Genomic DNA, 16,038 nt, shown 5'->3' on the forward strand with positions numbered 1-16,038 from the left:
CTCAACGTTTCGTCCCCATTTTTGGGAGACTTCTCGCGATTAAAAATGTAAGTGGGGAAACGTAAGTCAAAACTTAAAATTAATAACATAAGTAGGGAAATGTGTTTAAGATGAAATTAGTCAGGTTTCAATTTATGTACCAATGGGGGAAATCGATTAAAAAATATATGGGAACGAAACTAATCTGGATGGCAGTAATTTTTGAGAATGCAGTTAGGAGATTCGGAGTTCCTATCCCGTCGAAGGCCAGAGGAATAGTTGGGCGAAACGTCATGAAACAACAACTAAGAAAGATGAGGATAATAGTCTGCAATAAATAAATTAAGAAATTAATCAGGTTTCGAATCTATGTATAATATATGCAAAATGATTAAAAACGTATTCACATATGAAAACAACACTACAGCTTTATTTTAAAACTTTTATTAAAAAAATTAATTGACTTGATTATATACTAGAGCTGACATCTATTAATACGTTGAGAACATCACCAACATGACCTCGCACAACACCAAAGCAAGCTTGATCGCCGAGTATTGGCTGAGATCCTGCTGGCATTTGTGGAAAAGGCATGCTCCCAGTTCCATACCCATATCGAGATGGTGATTGAGGCTAAAGGCGGCTGCATTGAATAGATGCCAGCTCTACTACATTATTAAATTACCTGAATTAATTTTTTCAATAAAAGTTTTAAAATAAAACTGTAATCTCGTTTTCTTTAGAGTGACACTTTTATCGTTCCACTGTCTACTACTCTAACATATAAGCCTAATATATAACATATGACTAATATATAACATATAAGCCTAATATATAACATATAAGACTAATATAAAACATATAAGACTTCAATGGCTTTACTTTGCGAATGAAGATTCTTTGAAGGTGGTTGTCCACGTCAACTGCAGGCACGTTTGTGGCTGATGGGCCCAATGCGAGACAAGCAGGCTCGCCCACAGCGGCTGCATTCAAAAGTTCCATCAGGTGCGGTTGCTGAGACTTCCCAAATCTTTCTCTTGATCTTTCGTGCAGGATCTCTATGCGAGAGAATTCAAAGGAGGTGGCGGCCTGGTGGACTGTGCGTCGCCAGATGACATGGTCTGCAGCAAGAGTAGACCACTGGCGCTGGTCAATGTGGCAGGTTTCAAGTGACTTCTTCAGAGAGTCCTTGTAACGTTTCTTTGGAGCTCTTCTATCACGGGAGCCGGTGGATTGTTCACCGTAAAGAGTTATCTTGGGCAGTCGGTGATCCTCCATTTTGGAGACGTGCCCCGCCTAGCGCAGTTGTGACTTTAGCAGCATAGCCTCGATGCTGGTGGTCCTCGCCAGCCGGATGACCTCAACATTGGTGACGTAGTCATACCAGAGTACATTGAGGATGGTGCAGAGACAGCGCTGATGGAAACGCTCGAGGAGTCGTATGTGATGGCAGTAGGTTACCCATGTCTCAGAGTCGTAAAGAAGGGTTGGCAGTACTACGGCTCTGTAGACACAGATTTTTGTGTCCTTCCTCAGGTGTTTATTCTGCCAGACTCTGTTGTATAGTCAGCCAAAAGCACTGTTCGCCTTGGCTAGTTGGTTATCGATTTCCTTGTCGAGCTTTGCATCTGAGGTGATAGTGCATCCCAGGTAGGTGAACTGGTGTACTATCTTTAGCTCGGTTTCACCTATGGTGATGTGGGGAGGGTTGTACTCTTCCCGCGGAGCAGGCTGGTGGAGGACCTCTGTCTTTTTCATGCTGATCTCGTGTCCAAAGAGCTGGGCAGCCTTTGCTGCAGGGCTCTTTTTGTATGGGCAACAAGGGCTGCATCATCGGCAAAGAGAAGGTCTCGAATCATATGCTCGAAAGTCTTTGTGCGGGCTTGCAGCCTTCTGAGGGTTAACAAGCTGCCATCAAGGCGATATCGGATATAGATCGCATTGTCGTTGTCATCAAGGTCTTCGGTTGCATGTTTAAGCATCATGCTAAAGAAGATGCTGAACAGAGTCGGTGCTAAGACGCATCCCTGTTTCACGCCGTTATTGATGAGGAAGGGTTCTGATAGGTTGTTGTTCACTTTGATTTGGCCGCTCTGATTCTCATGCAGCTGAATAATCATGTGGAGGAGTTTTGAGGGGCAGCCGAGGCGCTCCATAATCAGCCAAAGCCCTTCTCTGCTCACTGTATCGAATGCCTTGATCAAGTCCACAAACGTAATGTAAAGACCCCTGTTCTGCTCTCGACATTTCTCTTGGAGTTGCCTGAGGACGAAAACCATGTCTGTTGTGCCCCTGTTTTCTCTGAAGCCACACTGGGTTTCAGGGAGATGGTCTTCCATGATAGCAGGTATCAGTCTGTGCAAGAGCACATGGGCAAGGATTTTACCTGCGATAGAGAACAGGATGATTCCCCGGTAGTTTGAGCAGGCCGATCTTTCTCCCTTGTTTTTGTATAAGGCAATGATGACTGAGTCGCGGAGGTCCCGTGGGAGTTTTCCTTGCTCCCAACAACAAGCAAGGAGTTCATGGAGCTTGATGTGCAGTTCGGGACCTCCATATTTCCAGATCTCTGGAGGGATCCCATCAGTTCCTGGGGCCTTGCCGCACCTCAAATGAAAGGAGGCTCATCCAATCCCATTTTAGTTGGCAACTGAGGAATACGGAGTATTGCTGAGTCATGAATGGTACGGTCGACTCCGAACAGGGTCTGAAAATACTCTGATCAACGACTCAGGATGGATGTTGCGTCCGTGAGAAGTACCTGGCCGGCTACACTGTGTAGAGGACTCTGGACACAGTGTGTGGGGCCATACACTGACTTAAGGGCTTTATAGAAGCCCTTATAGTCACCAGTGTCTGCGTATAAGACTAATATATAACATATAATACTAATATATAACATATAAGACTAACATATAACATATAAGACTAATATATAACATATAAGACTAATACAACAGATGTTATTTTCGTATATACATAATAATGAATATAATGTAAAAAAGCCATTATCCATGTACTATTTCCGCTTATACTACATCATTTTCTCCATAGGATTCCATATTAAGAATAAAAGTCACAGAGCTCCTTCAGTCTTTGACAGACTATGGATACCCACGAAGGGGTGCCTACGCCTTAAATTTTTGTGGCAAGAGTTGCGCAATCTTTAACCACACCTCTCCTGCGTCGACATTGTTAAATACCAGTACAAGTGATATGTATGTACAGGACAACTGGATAAGCGGAGAGCACATACAGTGCCTAGAATTCCCAAATGGTCACCCATCTGGTACTTACCAAGCTCAATGTTGCTTAATTTTAGTGATCTCATGAGAACCGGTGTGTCAACGTGATTATGCTGTATAAGAATAAATAAAAAGAATAAAAGTACAAGAATAAAAGTACAATAGTCATAAACTGTGTATTTTCGGTTTCAGACAGACAGATACATGATTTTTATTATTAATAGATTAGTGTAAAAATGATCCACAAACCAATGAACGTTGAGATCATATTTACTTTTGCGTTCAAATTAATCATTTCTTCTTTTTTTTTCATATCGTGGAAAAAGAAAAGAAAAAAATATTGAAAATCGGTTACCAGGATTCCAGTTGCCGAATACTTTGTTTGATTCACAAAATCTGACACAACAAATGCCACAAGGTAGGTGCTCATTTTCAGGCTAGTGTCGAATCGTTCTAGGGTCAGCCCGTGCATGTAGGTTGATGTCGACTTCAGGGGCATATTGAATAAGGCAACGTGCCGTTCCTCTCTCACCATGGAAAGAGAAAAATTCGCTTTCAGATGGGGTTCGTCAAAACATGGAAAAGCTCTCCGAGCCCCCGAAGCTTCAAACTGAGTTGTGGCCAAGTATCTGCAAGAAATAAAGAATATTTAAAACTTTTCTGGCGAGTACATGGATTCGTTCAATATGATAATCTTTCACACACATCCTGAGTACGTACCATATCTTTTGAAGCTTATATAGCGACCTGCTTACCTCAAAATGGATCCTTATTAGTCAATGCCGCTATGTATGTCCTCTCATGCACTAACAAACAATTATTTAAGGGCAGATAACTCATTCTATGTAGCACTTTCAAGGGGGATAAATCAGTCATCTAACCAAAATGCACATACATAAATCAAATTATAATACAACAAAATATAATGCAATAATGAAGAAACAACATCTAAAATACTGTAATCTATATCGATAAAACGGTAGATGTATATATGTGAGTGTATTTGTGTGAAAATATTTAACCGATAAACTCTTAAACTCTTGCTAATATAACACTGAAATTAGCAGGAAATAGTAATCATACACCAAGAATCATTTATAGCCAGTAAAATCTTTGTTCGAATGGATGATTAATGCGTACAGAAATATGTCAGCAAGTTGAAATGCAAAATGTTCATTTCAACTTGCAAACATATTACTATTACTTTTGTGCATGCACAAATTCATTCATAGCTTGAAGTGTTTTAAATCTTTCTTATCTATCTGTCGATAGTTCAAATGGTAGGGAACGTAGCTGGAGTGCTAAATGTTTTGGTTTCGATTCTAGCTGATGGCACCCAAGTGATTTTTTTTTTAATTTTGGTGATCAGTGCTATATATTAGGTACAGTATAATATTCAATAGGGGATTGGTTCTGTAATACTAAATATGAAATCTACATGAATTAAATATATTTAAGCATACTTTCGTCTAGGAGAAGCCCCATGTTTTGACAAGCTTCTGGGCTTGACCTTCACTCCTGATCTGAAATGAAACACATACATCAAGTCTGTTGCCAAGGTCGCTGGAAAGATGGTGGGATCCTTCTACCGCTCCAGAGGATATCTTACTACTGATGCAATTCTCTATCTATATAAAAGCCAAGTACGTCCAAGGATGGAATACTGCTGCCATATCTGGGCAGGAGCTGCTAAAACAGCCTATCCTGCCTTGAGAGAGTACAAAATAGACTTCGTGGCTTAGTGGGAGATGCTCTTTTCTCTTCCCTGCAACCTCTCTCTCACAGAAGAGACGTTGCAAGCCTATCTTTGTTTTATCGTTATTTCTATGGCAGGTGCTCGTCTGAACTCCAATCTCTGGTCCCCTCCTTGCAAATATTTTACGAAAAACACCCGTCTAGCTGAATCCACTGTCAAAAACTTTCCCCACTCTTTATCTATGCCTAAATCAAAATGTAGATTCCATGAACAAAGCTTCTTTCTTAGAACTGCACGCCTGTGGAACTCTGTTCGGTCTGCTTGCTTCCCACTTAACTACAACCTGGATGTCTTCAAGTCCAACGTAAACAAATTCCTCATGAACCGCCCCCTTAAGTAGACACTTTATTAAATCTCCACACTAACGTACCGTACTTACAATAACCCTTATCCCTGAATGGCTTCCGGGCCTTGATAAGTGGTGACCACCTTGTAAAAAAATAAAAATAAATAATAAAAAATAACAGGCAAGGCCAGGCACCTCCGCTAAACTCTACATTAAATTAGGTACGTGCATACTGGTATGTATGGGTTTCACTCTAAAACAAATTCACTGATTATTATGAATTTGAAAAACGCCTGTCACACAAAAAAATTGATAATGTAGGTTGTATTTAATCTATACTTCTATAATTTTTTTTCTATTGATATTCATATTAAAAACACTTTTTTTATTTATTTAAAAAGAATATACAACTTTGTTATATGTGGGTCGTGGAATTTCATTTGTATGCAAAAGATCTAGCTAATTTGCATATTCTTTTAAACATTCATTTTGATTAATTCCCTATTAGTTTTTCCGGTTTTCTCATGGGATGATCGTATTTAGTTAACTATTACGTGCAATTATATTCATGAAGATATTCTTCATGATTTATACTTGTGTAATATTTGCGGAAAAAGGTTATAGTAAACACAAACCTCTTTCTATATATACTTATGTATGCATATACGTGTTTTTTTTTTGTTTTTTTTTTTACAAAGGCATCACCACATTATCAAGGCCAAGAGGCCACTCAAGGATAAGGGTTAAAGAGTGTACAGTAGAAATTGGACAATATAGTAATCATTAGTAATGAAAATTTGGTAAATTTGATAACCTATATGGAACGGCTCATCAAGAACTTATTTACGTTAGACTTGAAGACAACCATATTGTAGTCAGCCGGAAAGCAGGAAAACGGAAGACAATTCCACAGGCGTGTAGTTCTAAGAAAGAAGCTTTGTTCATGGAATCTACGTTTAGGTTTAGGCATAGATAAAGAGTGGGGGGAATTATTGATAGTGTTTACAGCTAGACGAGTGTTTCTTGTGAAAGTTTGGCGAGGGGGGACCATAGATTGAAGCTCAGTCGAACACTTTCCATGAAAATAACGATACATCAGAGACAAACTCGCAACATCTCTTCTGTGAGATAGAGGTTGCAGCGAAGAGAAAAGGACATCTCCTACGAGGCTACAAAGTCTATTTTGAACTCTATCAAGGCAGGACAAGTCCTTTCTAGCAGCTCCTGCCCAGATGTGGCAGCAGTATTCCATCCTTGGACGTACCTGGCTCTTATATAGATAGAGAATAGCATCAGCAGTGAGATATTTACCGGATCGATAGAAAGATCCCACCATTTTTCCAGCGGCCTTGGCAACAGATTTGATGTACGTGTTCCATTTAAGATCAGGAGTAATGGTCAAGCCAAGAAGCTTGTCAAAACTTGAGGCCTCCTGAAGACGAGAGCCAGAGCCATTCATTTCAATTGATGCCAGATGTGGATTAGAATGTTGATGATGTAAAGAAAGAAGCTTGGTTTTAGATGCATTAAAAGTAACCAGCCACTCCTTTCCCCATTGTACTACATGCTCAAGATCAGAGGAGAGAGAATTGGAGAGAACTTGGTCGTTTACTCTTAGATGTGCTACCATAAATGGTAGTGTCGTCAGCATAAATGTCTACAAATGATGTAAGGATGTGATTTGGAAGATCATTAATCTAGATCAGGAAAAGAGTTGGGCCCAGGATGGACCCCTGAGGGACACCGGCATTAATACTGTGAGCTTCTGATTTTTGCCCCTCAACTACTACTCTTATGAATCTATCAGAAAGAAATGATTTAATAATTGAGATGACTTTTCCAGCTATACCATAGCTAGCGATCTTATGAAGTAAACCTTTATGCCATACCCTATCAAAGGCTTTAGATATGTCAAGAGCAATTGCCCTAGAAAGGTTGCCTCCGTCGAGAGATTTGCTAATCCTATGCGATATAACTGTAAGCACATCTGCTGTAGATCTAGCAGAACGGAAACCATATTGAGTGTCACTAAGAAGGTTATTTTTGTTGAAATGGTTGATTACTTCTGTATTAAACAAAGATTCTAGCAACTTACTCATGACGCACAGGAGACTTATTGGCCTGTACTGAGAGGGGGATGAGCGATCACCTGAATTCTTAAATACAGGGCATACTGATGAAATTTTCCAGGGAGACGGGAAACTATTCTCCTTAAGATAACGTTTAAACAGTTTTGTAAGTATGGGCGCTAGTTCAGGTTGAAATTTTTTGAGTACTATAATTGGAATACCGTCAGGGCCAGTTGCTTTACGGGAATCAAGGTTTTTGATTAGCTTGGCAACATCACGTACAGATATACATATATCACATAGCGTATTTTCTGATACAGGAGGAAATATTGGGGGTTGGCGGCCTTGGTCGCAAAGGGTAGAATTATCTGCAAAGTTCTTGACAAAGAGTTTGGCTTTGTCTGATGCTGACGAGATTACCTCAGGTCCATTGATAATAGTTGGGATGGAGCACACACTTCTGTTCAGGATTCTGTTTGCTATTTGCCAAAACTGGTGGGAACCAAGCTGCTGCTCAGCTACTTTGGACTTAACAGATTGAGCATACAACTCTCTTGCGTTCTTTATTACTTTCTTACAATGGTTGCTGGCAGTCCTGAAAGCGGCTTTATTTTCCATACATCTATTACGTTTGAAGCAGTGGAAAAAGTGATTTCTGTGTGCAATGGCAGCAGCATATTCTGGAGAGAACCATGGCTGGCTGTTAGGTTTTTACTGAAACTTTTTAGAGGGTATGAAACGGTCAATACCTACAATTAACCATTCCGTCAGGTCTAATACTATAGAGGACACATCCTTTTTAAACATGGAATGCAGAGGTAGATCAGATATAAATGTACGGAAGCTATCCCAGTCAGCCTTAGTGTATCGATATACTGTACGATGGAGAGGTACGTCTGGGGACTTATTACATTTCATTTTTATCTTAATTGATACAACAGAGTGGTCGGAAGATCCAAGAGGCGACAGAACAGAAACTGAACATAGTTCAGGGCAAGTTGTGAGAAAAAGGTCTAGTAGGCTCGCATACTGGCCGTCATTGTCGGGCACACGGGTGGGTTCCTGAACAATCTGAGTGAGATCATAGGCAATGGAGAAATCATGACAGAACCTCCCCTCATCATCGGTCTTGTTTGAGTGGGTCAACCATTCGACGTTGTGAACATTGAAGTCTCCACATACGTGAATGTTAGCTGAAGGATAAGCAGATAGGACTTGGTCAATTTTCTCAGATATGCTTTGAAAGATAGTAACTCCGCTGTTGTGGGGGTAAATATAAATGCAGTAGTGTGAGCTAAAGCAACTCGCAAGCACATATAGGGTAAGTTAGGATCTTCCCTAGAGATGTCCCTACCACATGGAAAGCTATCTTTAATATAGGCACATATTCCATGCCCATGGCGATCTTGGGGGTCAGATTTAGAAGTTAAGTTAGAGTATCCTGTAATTGCAAACTCTTCTAGGGAAATAGCCTGTCCAATGCCAGTTTCACTTAAAAATAAAAGGTCTGGTTTAGTCTCCTGTAATTGGGTTTCAACCTCTGGAAGGTTAAAATGTAGATCCCTGATGTTGGAGAAGGAGACATGGTAGTAGGGGTCTAATCGTGTATTTTTTCTTGAAACTTGTCATGATGAAATTTTGGAATTTATGGACTAGGTCGTCAGATTTACTTAGAGCAGGACAGAGAGGGGAAACTAAGAGAGAAAAAGAAACAAAGAATTTTTTTTTTTTTTGTAGCTAATGATAAGGTAAAGCCGTAACAATTACCCACTAGTATGGCATCGAGAGGCCCGACCAGACGCTACTGCATGGTCCAGAATCCATTCACCAAATGGCAATACAGCAGCCCCAGTACTTTGCACCTGCTGATAGGACAGCCTCCTTAGTGGTTAATCCAAGATTCGGGTCCCTGACTATCAGGCGGATAACGTCAGCCCAGACAAAACGTTTACCTCCAGCACTCTTACTAGTGACATGGCTACAAGGATAGACATAGAAACAGAAAATTTCCACCATCTCTGTCAACTGTTCGCGCAAAATACTGCCAACCTAGAAAACAGCTTTTTCTTCTCCCTTTGTTTAAAAAAATTTGCCTTCCAAACTCCTCTGTCAGTTTTTGGTATACAGACATGAAACTTACTATATAGGGTATTCGAGCACATGTAAAACTTTATATTTGGGTTTTAGCCAGGGAAAATCGATGCAAAAATGAAAATTTAAAAAATGGAATTTGCCAGCTGAAGGTCAAACAACGGCATTGCAGATATGCATGCGAAACATAATAGCTATTGATTCATGTTTTAATTTTTTGCCTTGCAGCAAACATGTCTTCATAGCATGTCAAAGGAAAAAGTAAATCGTAAGCTAAACGGTTTGATTTCGATTCTTGGTCGTAGTGCACGAGTCATTTTTTTAAACCTTTAAAATCATTAGCATATATTGGGTCCAATATAATATAATAATAAATACGAAATCTGCATAAATCAAAATATCATATTTAAGCGTATTTTATATCCGGGCAATGCCGGCCAGCCGGCCTGCTAGTATAAAGTAGTTTTATGTAAAGAGGGTAGAAAGTTGTTGTGGAGTAAGCTGATCTACCTATTTTAGGAGTAATGAACTTACTCAAAGACAAGGAATATAGTCACATCTATTTTTTATTTCACTCCAAACAATGCGTATCACCACTTGGACGTAAACGGCTATTATTCGGGATCGTGTCTAACAGGGGATCGTGGGGAGTTGGGCAGCAAGATGTGTGTTCACATTATATTTAAACTTCTGCAGGTTAAATGTTAAAAACATTTAAAAATAAATGTTTAAATTTCAACAACATTTCTCACGGTTGACAGTGGCCGAGTGGATTAGAATAAAATTAGAATAAGTAGACTATGATATTTTACTGTATATCAAAATATCACGGACAGGCTTATCTACCTACATATGAAAATTGGTAAGCATAACTTAAATACTGAGGAAGTTAATCAAATGTAAAATTCGTCAGCTTCTTTTGGGACACGCTGTATAAATATATATGTACAAGGATCGCATATATCAGAAAAGTGCAATTTTTATTAAATCAAGTACATATGTATCAGAAAACTGCTGTTCCCGATTAAATGTATCAGAAAATTGTTCGTTTTTTATTATTTATTATCATTATATTATATTTTTAAAAAAAGTGCTAGTTTTAACGAAAGTAACATAAACTTTCTGGGGTTTTTTGTCAAATATATGAGAAAAGTACAAGTTTTAACAAAGCAATTTAAAAACTGTTCTTTTTTAAGTAATGTATCAGAAAACAGCAATTTTACCTTTTTACTGCGAGTCATAAAGGCCAAAAGCCACTCAATATGAAATAAAATGAAACCTTATAAGAAAATTGAGAATATGTAATGTAATGAACTAAATTCTATTACTTATGGGGTGGTTTATGATAAGTATTTGAAAACGTTGGATTTGAAAGTTACCATGATATAATCTGTAGCAAAGCTGTCCTTCAGTAATGTGTTCTAAAAAATTAAGGCAGCAGAAAACTGTTGTTTCTATTAAAGTAAAGAGATAGAATATCTAATATTCTATTTCATCAAGATTAGTAATGCGTGTGTAGAGAAACTAAATTTATTTTTGAACTTGCTAATATTCGGCATAGATGGCTTTTGGTAATAAAAACGTATGTAATTGGCGAGATCTGTGTTAGAATGTAAAAGAGGATTAAGAAATCGTGGAGGACAGATACATTTCATTTATTAATAGTTTGTCTACAATAAATATAAAGATAGTCATAAGAGATGTTACTCATATTGAATATGCTTGTTTCCATACAACAGAAGAATGCATAAACTCATGCTTTAAAGGATGAAAATAAAAGTAAACTGTGAAAAACACAAAGCATTTTCCTGTTTGTTAGTCAATGCTCCTAAGATTAAACATAAATACATTTGGTGTCCTTTTTTTGTCAAACGCCCGAACTCGGTTTGGAACGTTTGTAAAGCTAATAAGAACGAAATCCAATCTTAATTCTCGCAAGGTGATACGAGAGTTTCCAATAAAATCTCGTATTTACCACAAAATTTGGAACTTTATTCCCTTTTTTGTTCATAAGGGCGAAACTCCATCTAAAACTCCAGTTTCTCTCTTTGGTCTAACCAAAAGGTAATAGGAAGCATTTTTTTTAAATCAAAATAAAACATAGATATTAGAAAACTACTGTTTTCATCACATTTAACAGAAAATTGATTTTTTTCTTAGCAAAGGTAGCAGAAAAATACCGTTTTAATAATAAATACCTTACAAATTTATTGTTATTAAACTATTTGTTCTTTGATTCTGGTTTAATCGTAGGTGGTAAATCATTTTTAATCAATTACGAACATGAAAACATGTATGTTCGAATATCAAGTATACGAAACTATTATCAATTATCAGTCTTAGAAAATCCCTGTATTATATCACATACAAAACTGCTATTTTTTTAGTAATCAGTTTAATAAGAAAACTAGAATGGTCATCCTTTTGTTTTCTTTTCTTCACTTCACCCCAAATCATAAGTGCAGAGTTGTGCAGCGATATACTAGTTTACATTGCATTTAAATTTATGTGCGCTGATACATTCAGGTAAATAGGGAGCAGGAAGGGAATTCCAAATGCAAGCGGTTTGGGGAAATAAGCTATTTGAGTAGAAAGCTTTTAAGAATCTGTGGATTTCTACAGTTAAGGGGTGTGATTTTGTTGCTTGTCAAGTTTGTCAGGGGTATTTACGTCGAGGGGGTGTCACGAGTGCAACAAATTCATTGGAGTATTTAATGTGGAAGTACTTGTAAAACGTTTCTGAATTTTTGAAATAAGGATTGAAAATCTATATATTAATAGGATAGCGTGTGTGTTATTTATTTTGCGTGTCATGCTTACATCCGAGTGACTGTCGTTTAATCTTTATGTACTTTTATTTCTTGTAATAAATAATTTTACCAAAAATTCTTCATAAGTTTTGGTTTCGGTTTCAATTAAATCTGATGGCACTCAAGTTATATCTACATGCATCTATTTTTCATAATTTTTGTTTTCGGTTTCAATTAAATCTGATGGCACTCAAGTTATATTTACATGCATCTATTTTTCATAATTTTTGGTTTCGGTTTCAATTAAATCTGATGGCACTCAAGTTATATCTACATGCATCTATTTTTCATAAGTTTTGGTTTCGGTTTTGATTCAAGCTGATGCACACAAGTCATATGGATATATTTTTTATTTTGGAAATTGCAACTTTATAATATATAAAAATCGATAGAACATTAACTCTAAAATAATACATACGAAATATGCAAGAATTAAAATATCATATTTAAGTGTACTTTACAACTGGACTACACCAGATAAATACTTTTGCAGTTTTAACAAAAGAGCTACAATAATATCAGCATGTCTTCATTTATGCTGAACATCTTCAGAATGCCAACATCAATATATTACACATAAATGAGTCCCCAATCTAAATAATATGAATTAGTGAGACCTGTGGAAATTCCACAGGTCCCACTAGTTCATATTATTTGAATTATTTGAACTACTATTCTCACCTTGAGTGTTATTTTCACACTGTTTCAGCTAATGTAAGCTTCAGCCTTCTTCAGGTGTATCTTTTCGAAGTCAAGAATCTATCTGTAAAACTCAAGAATGTGCACATAATTCCGAACAGAATCCTCTATTTACTCTACGAGGGTAGCATGTTCTCATTCTGTTAGCCATAACTGGTTAGAAGTTCTAAATAATTTGCAATTGTGTTCTGAGTATCACCTGCACGGAAGATTGAACTTTCAACCTCTAGAAGAATATCCCTTACATTTTACAAAGTGCTTTATCTGTTACACCATGGGCTCTTGCGGATTACTTATGAGGTTCTGTTTAAAATTTCCTGCAAATTCCAAAGTTTAGCAAAAAGCTTCCCGAGATTAACAAAATACATCTGAAGAAGGTCAGCGGTTACATCGATCCAAACTGTGTGAAAATAACACTCGAGGTGAGAAGAGCAGACCAAATAATCTAAATAATACTTGTAAAACATTCTTGATTCAATCAGTACATTTAATGATGATAATGCTATTTCAAATTTAAGCGTGACATATGAAAAAGTAATTACATTTTTTAAATAAGTTAAAAATTCTTGAGCCTATCAAACTTAGACACATATTTAGTGCTATCGTCACAATAGACACACCAATTTTCATCAAGCTTGATTGTGTCTTTCTTAAAATGTTAAGATTTATTGAAAAAATCTGAAGCATGAGGGACTTAATTATCGCAGATCTGCTTCCCAAGGGGCTACAACATGGTCGTCTTAGAATCCAATGTCAACACATGCTTATTATAAATCATCTCTATAAGATATCAGACTAATGTCCTCATCTTAAATGTTATTTCTGGAAATGTTATGCAAATTTGTTGATTCGATTCATGATGTTCAATCCGCTCATAAATCCATCCATCTAAGTAAGCAGTTTTTGGCCTTGATTAGTAATAATTCATTATTTGACAAATGAATATAATAAATCATGAAAGATTAGCTGATGGACGGATAAAGCCTTTCATAGAGTTGCAAGGACACCTTTAACTAGAATGAACCCCAACATGGTAAACTGACTGACCAAGTAACCGGGGTATAACTGAATGTTTACTATGCATATATTTGTCCATTAAACAGTTCGCACAAGAGCACATATACTCAGGGTATGATCGATATCAAGTTATCAGATAAACACTATTTTTCATTATGAATCTGTTTTTGGTAGAGAAAGGTCAAAGTTCACAGCAGCGCAATGAAGTTGCCAAATCAAAATAAACGACAGAGAGAAAGTTCCTGTGGCTATAAGATAATCGATTTAAGATTCGATATTTCTTGACGCTTTTTGATACTTTTATACTTCCATCAATAAATTGATGGATGAGATTTCCTTGGTATAAATCTATCAGAATATTGGGAGGAAAACAATATATAAAATTGTCTGTTGAGAAGATCTATTGCAGATATATATATATATATAAGATTATATATATATATATATATATATATATATATATATATATATATATCAACCAATCAATCGTATTGACCAAAGAATAGTAAAGTGCAACAAGCCATATAAAAAGACAGAAGATATTGCATCAATATACCGTCTGAATTTTTGGCCAAGACGATTTTAAACATGGATATGGAAGAGATCAACATGATTTCTTCTGACAAGTAGTTTAAGGATGAAGAATCTTGGACAAAGAATGTTGCCTTTTTTCTATCAAGACAAAAATGACGGTAATGTTGATAATTGTTGTCATATTGCATATCCCTTCAGATTTACATAAACAAAACACGAAATCAGCAGGAGCAGTGATAGTGACAACAATGGCGGCGCTGAGACGAACTCTGTTTGTCGACACAAACTAAACGGACGTACCCAATGCGAGAGTGTCAAAGCCTGTTATTTTCTGTGTCTACATCAACAGCATAATTCGCAAGTCATCCCAGCAAGAAAACTACTAGAGGGAACCATAGAAACGGAACAACAGAAAAAAGAATCAAGTTTGAAATATGAACATCACAGCCGACAACCCTCCTGAAAGTATATCGGCACAAATAATTAACCCATAGAATATTATGAGAACAAAATTCTTACTCGAATACATCCATGAGTTTATCAGCATAAATCTGATACGGACAAGCGAACATACCCCTCAAATAGATGATTTCCTTCTGTACGTTAAAATGTGGAAACTAACACAACTCTAAAACGAAAACGACATATTATCATTCAGAGCCACCATGTCTTCAACTACATCTGCAGGCCAAGTATAAATACAGCTCGTTTTCGACAACCAGGCAGAATAGGCTAGATCGCCGAACAGTGAGGTTATCCATCAATGCTGCCATCCCAGCATCAGCCCAAGTCACATCATCAGCAACAGCCAACCATCGTTAATCTCAGCTAAAACATCAGCAGCAGTTCTAGCCACAGCATTAATAGCAGCCTGCATTCGTCGACCTTACCCCAGATGACACCTGCAGCAGACTACCCCTTCTTTGGCACCGACTCCCAAGAGCCTGCTGTCTGACATCTATCCTTACTCTAAGCAGCTGATCAACATCCTGTTACCACCTCCGCCCATCACCAGAACATCCTGACAATACCAACAGCACCTGCTACAATCTCATGGACCTGCTACAATTTCATGGACCTTGAATCAAAGGTTAAAATAAACTTCTCCGCTTGTCCTTCTTGCTTCCATACACTCATTTTTGTAATATAACATTGTGTATGCCAGAATTAGATCCACTCATATCTTTTGCGGCTCAAGTCTTTGAAGGTGTTCTCTAATTATTTTCTAAAGAAATCGACTTCTGAAAGAATCTATTTGTGGCTAGGTCTTTATTTCTTCCCCTTTCCCTTAAATCCATTTTTTATCTTTTCCTGTTTTATTTTGGGCTGCACCTTCAAACTGAACCAGCTATTTAGCTGTTCTACATCTACTTACCCAAGAACTCTTATCAATTCTTTCTTGGTAGCCTTTGCTGTCAAAGTCTACTCTTCTGCACACATCTCTCTATACTGTCCAGATTTAATCTTCTTCTGAGGTCATCAGAACTAAGATTCACATTACATATCTATAGTATCATTATCATATCATTTTTCTCTATGCAACACAATTCCT

At 37.3% G+C, this 16,038-nt stretch overlaps 1 protein-coding gene across 5 annotated transcripts in view; it reads right to left on the minus strand.

The window, feature by feature from the left end:
- Positions 1 to 16,038, minus strand: part of LOC145261138 (endoplasmic reticulum aminopeptidase 1-like) — a 938,216-nt gene that overhangs the window by 365,940 nt on the left and 556,238 nt on the right. For all 5 annotated transcript variants that reach the window (XM_080119414.1, XM_080119415.1, XM_080119412.1 and 2 more), the window contains exon 3: positions 3,580 to 3,853. In XM_080119414.1, coding sequence (XP_079975540.1) covers positions 3,580 to 3,853 — 274 coding nt within the window. The remainder of the gene's footprint in view (positions 1 to 3,579; positions 3,854 to 16,038) is intronic.

Source organism: Euprymna scolopes, chromosome 37, assembly GCF_053919585.1.
Source record: "Euprymna scolopes isolate OS-2025 chromosome 37, ASM5391958v1, whole genome shotgun sequence".
In the NCBI taxonomy this organism is placed as follows: Eukaryota; Metazoa; Mollusca; class Cephalopoda; order Sepiida; family Sepiolidae; genus Euprymna; species Euprymna scolopes.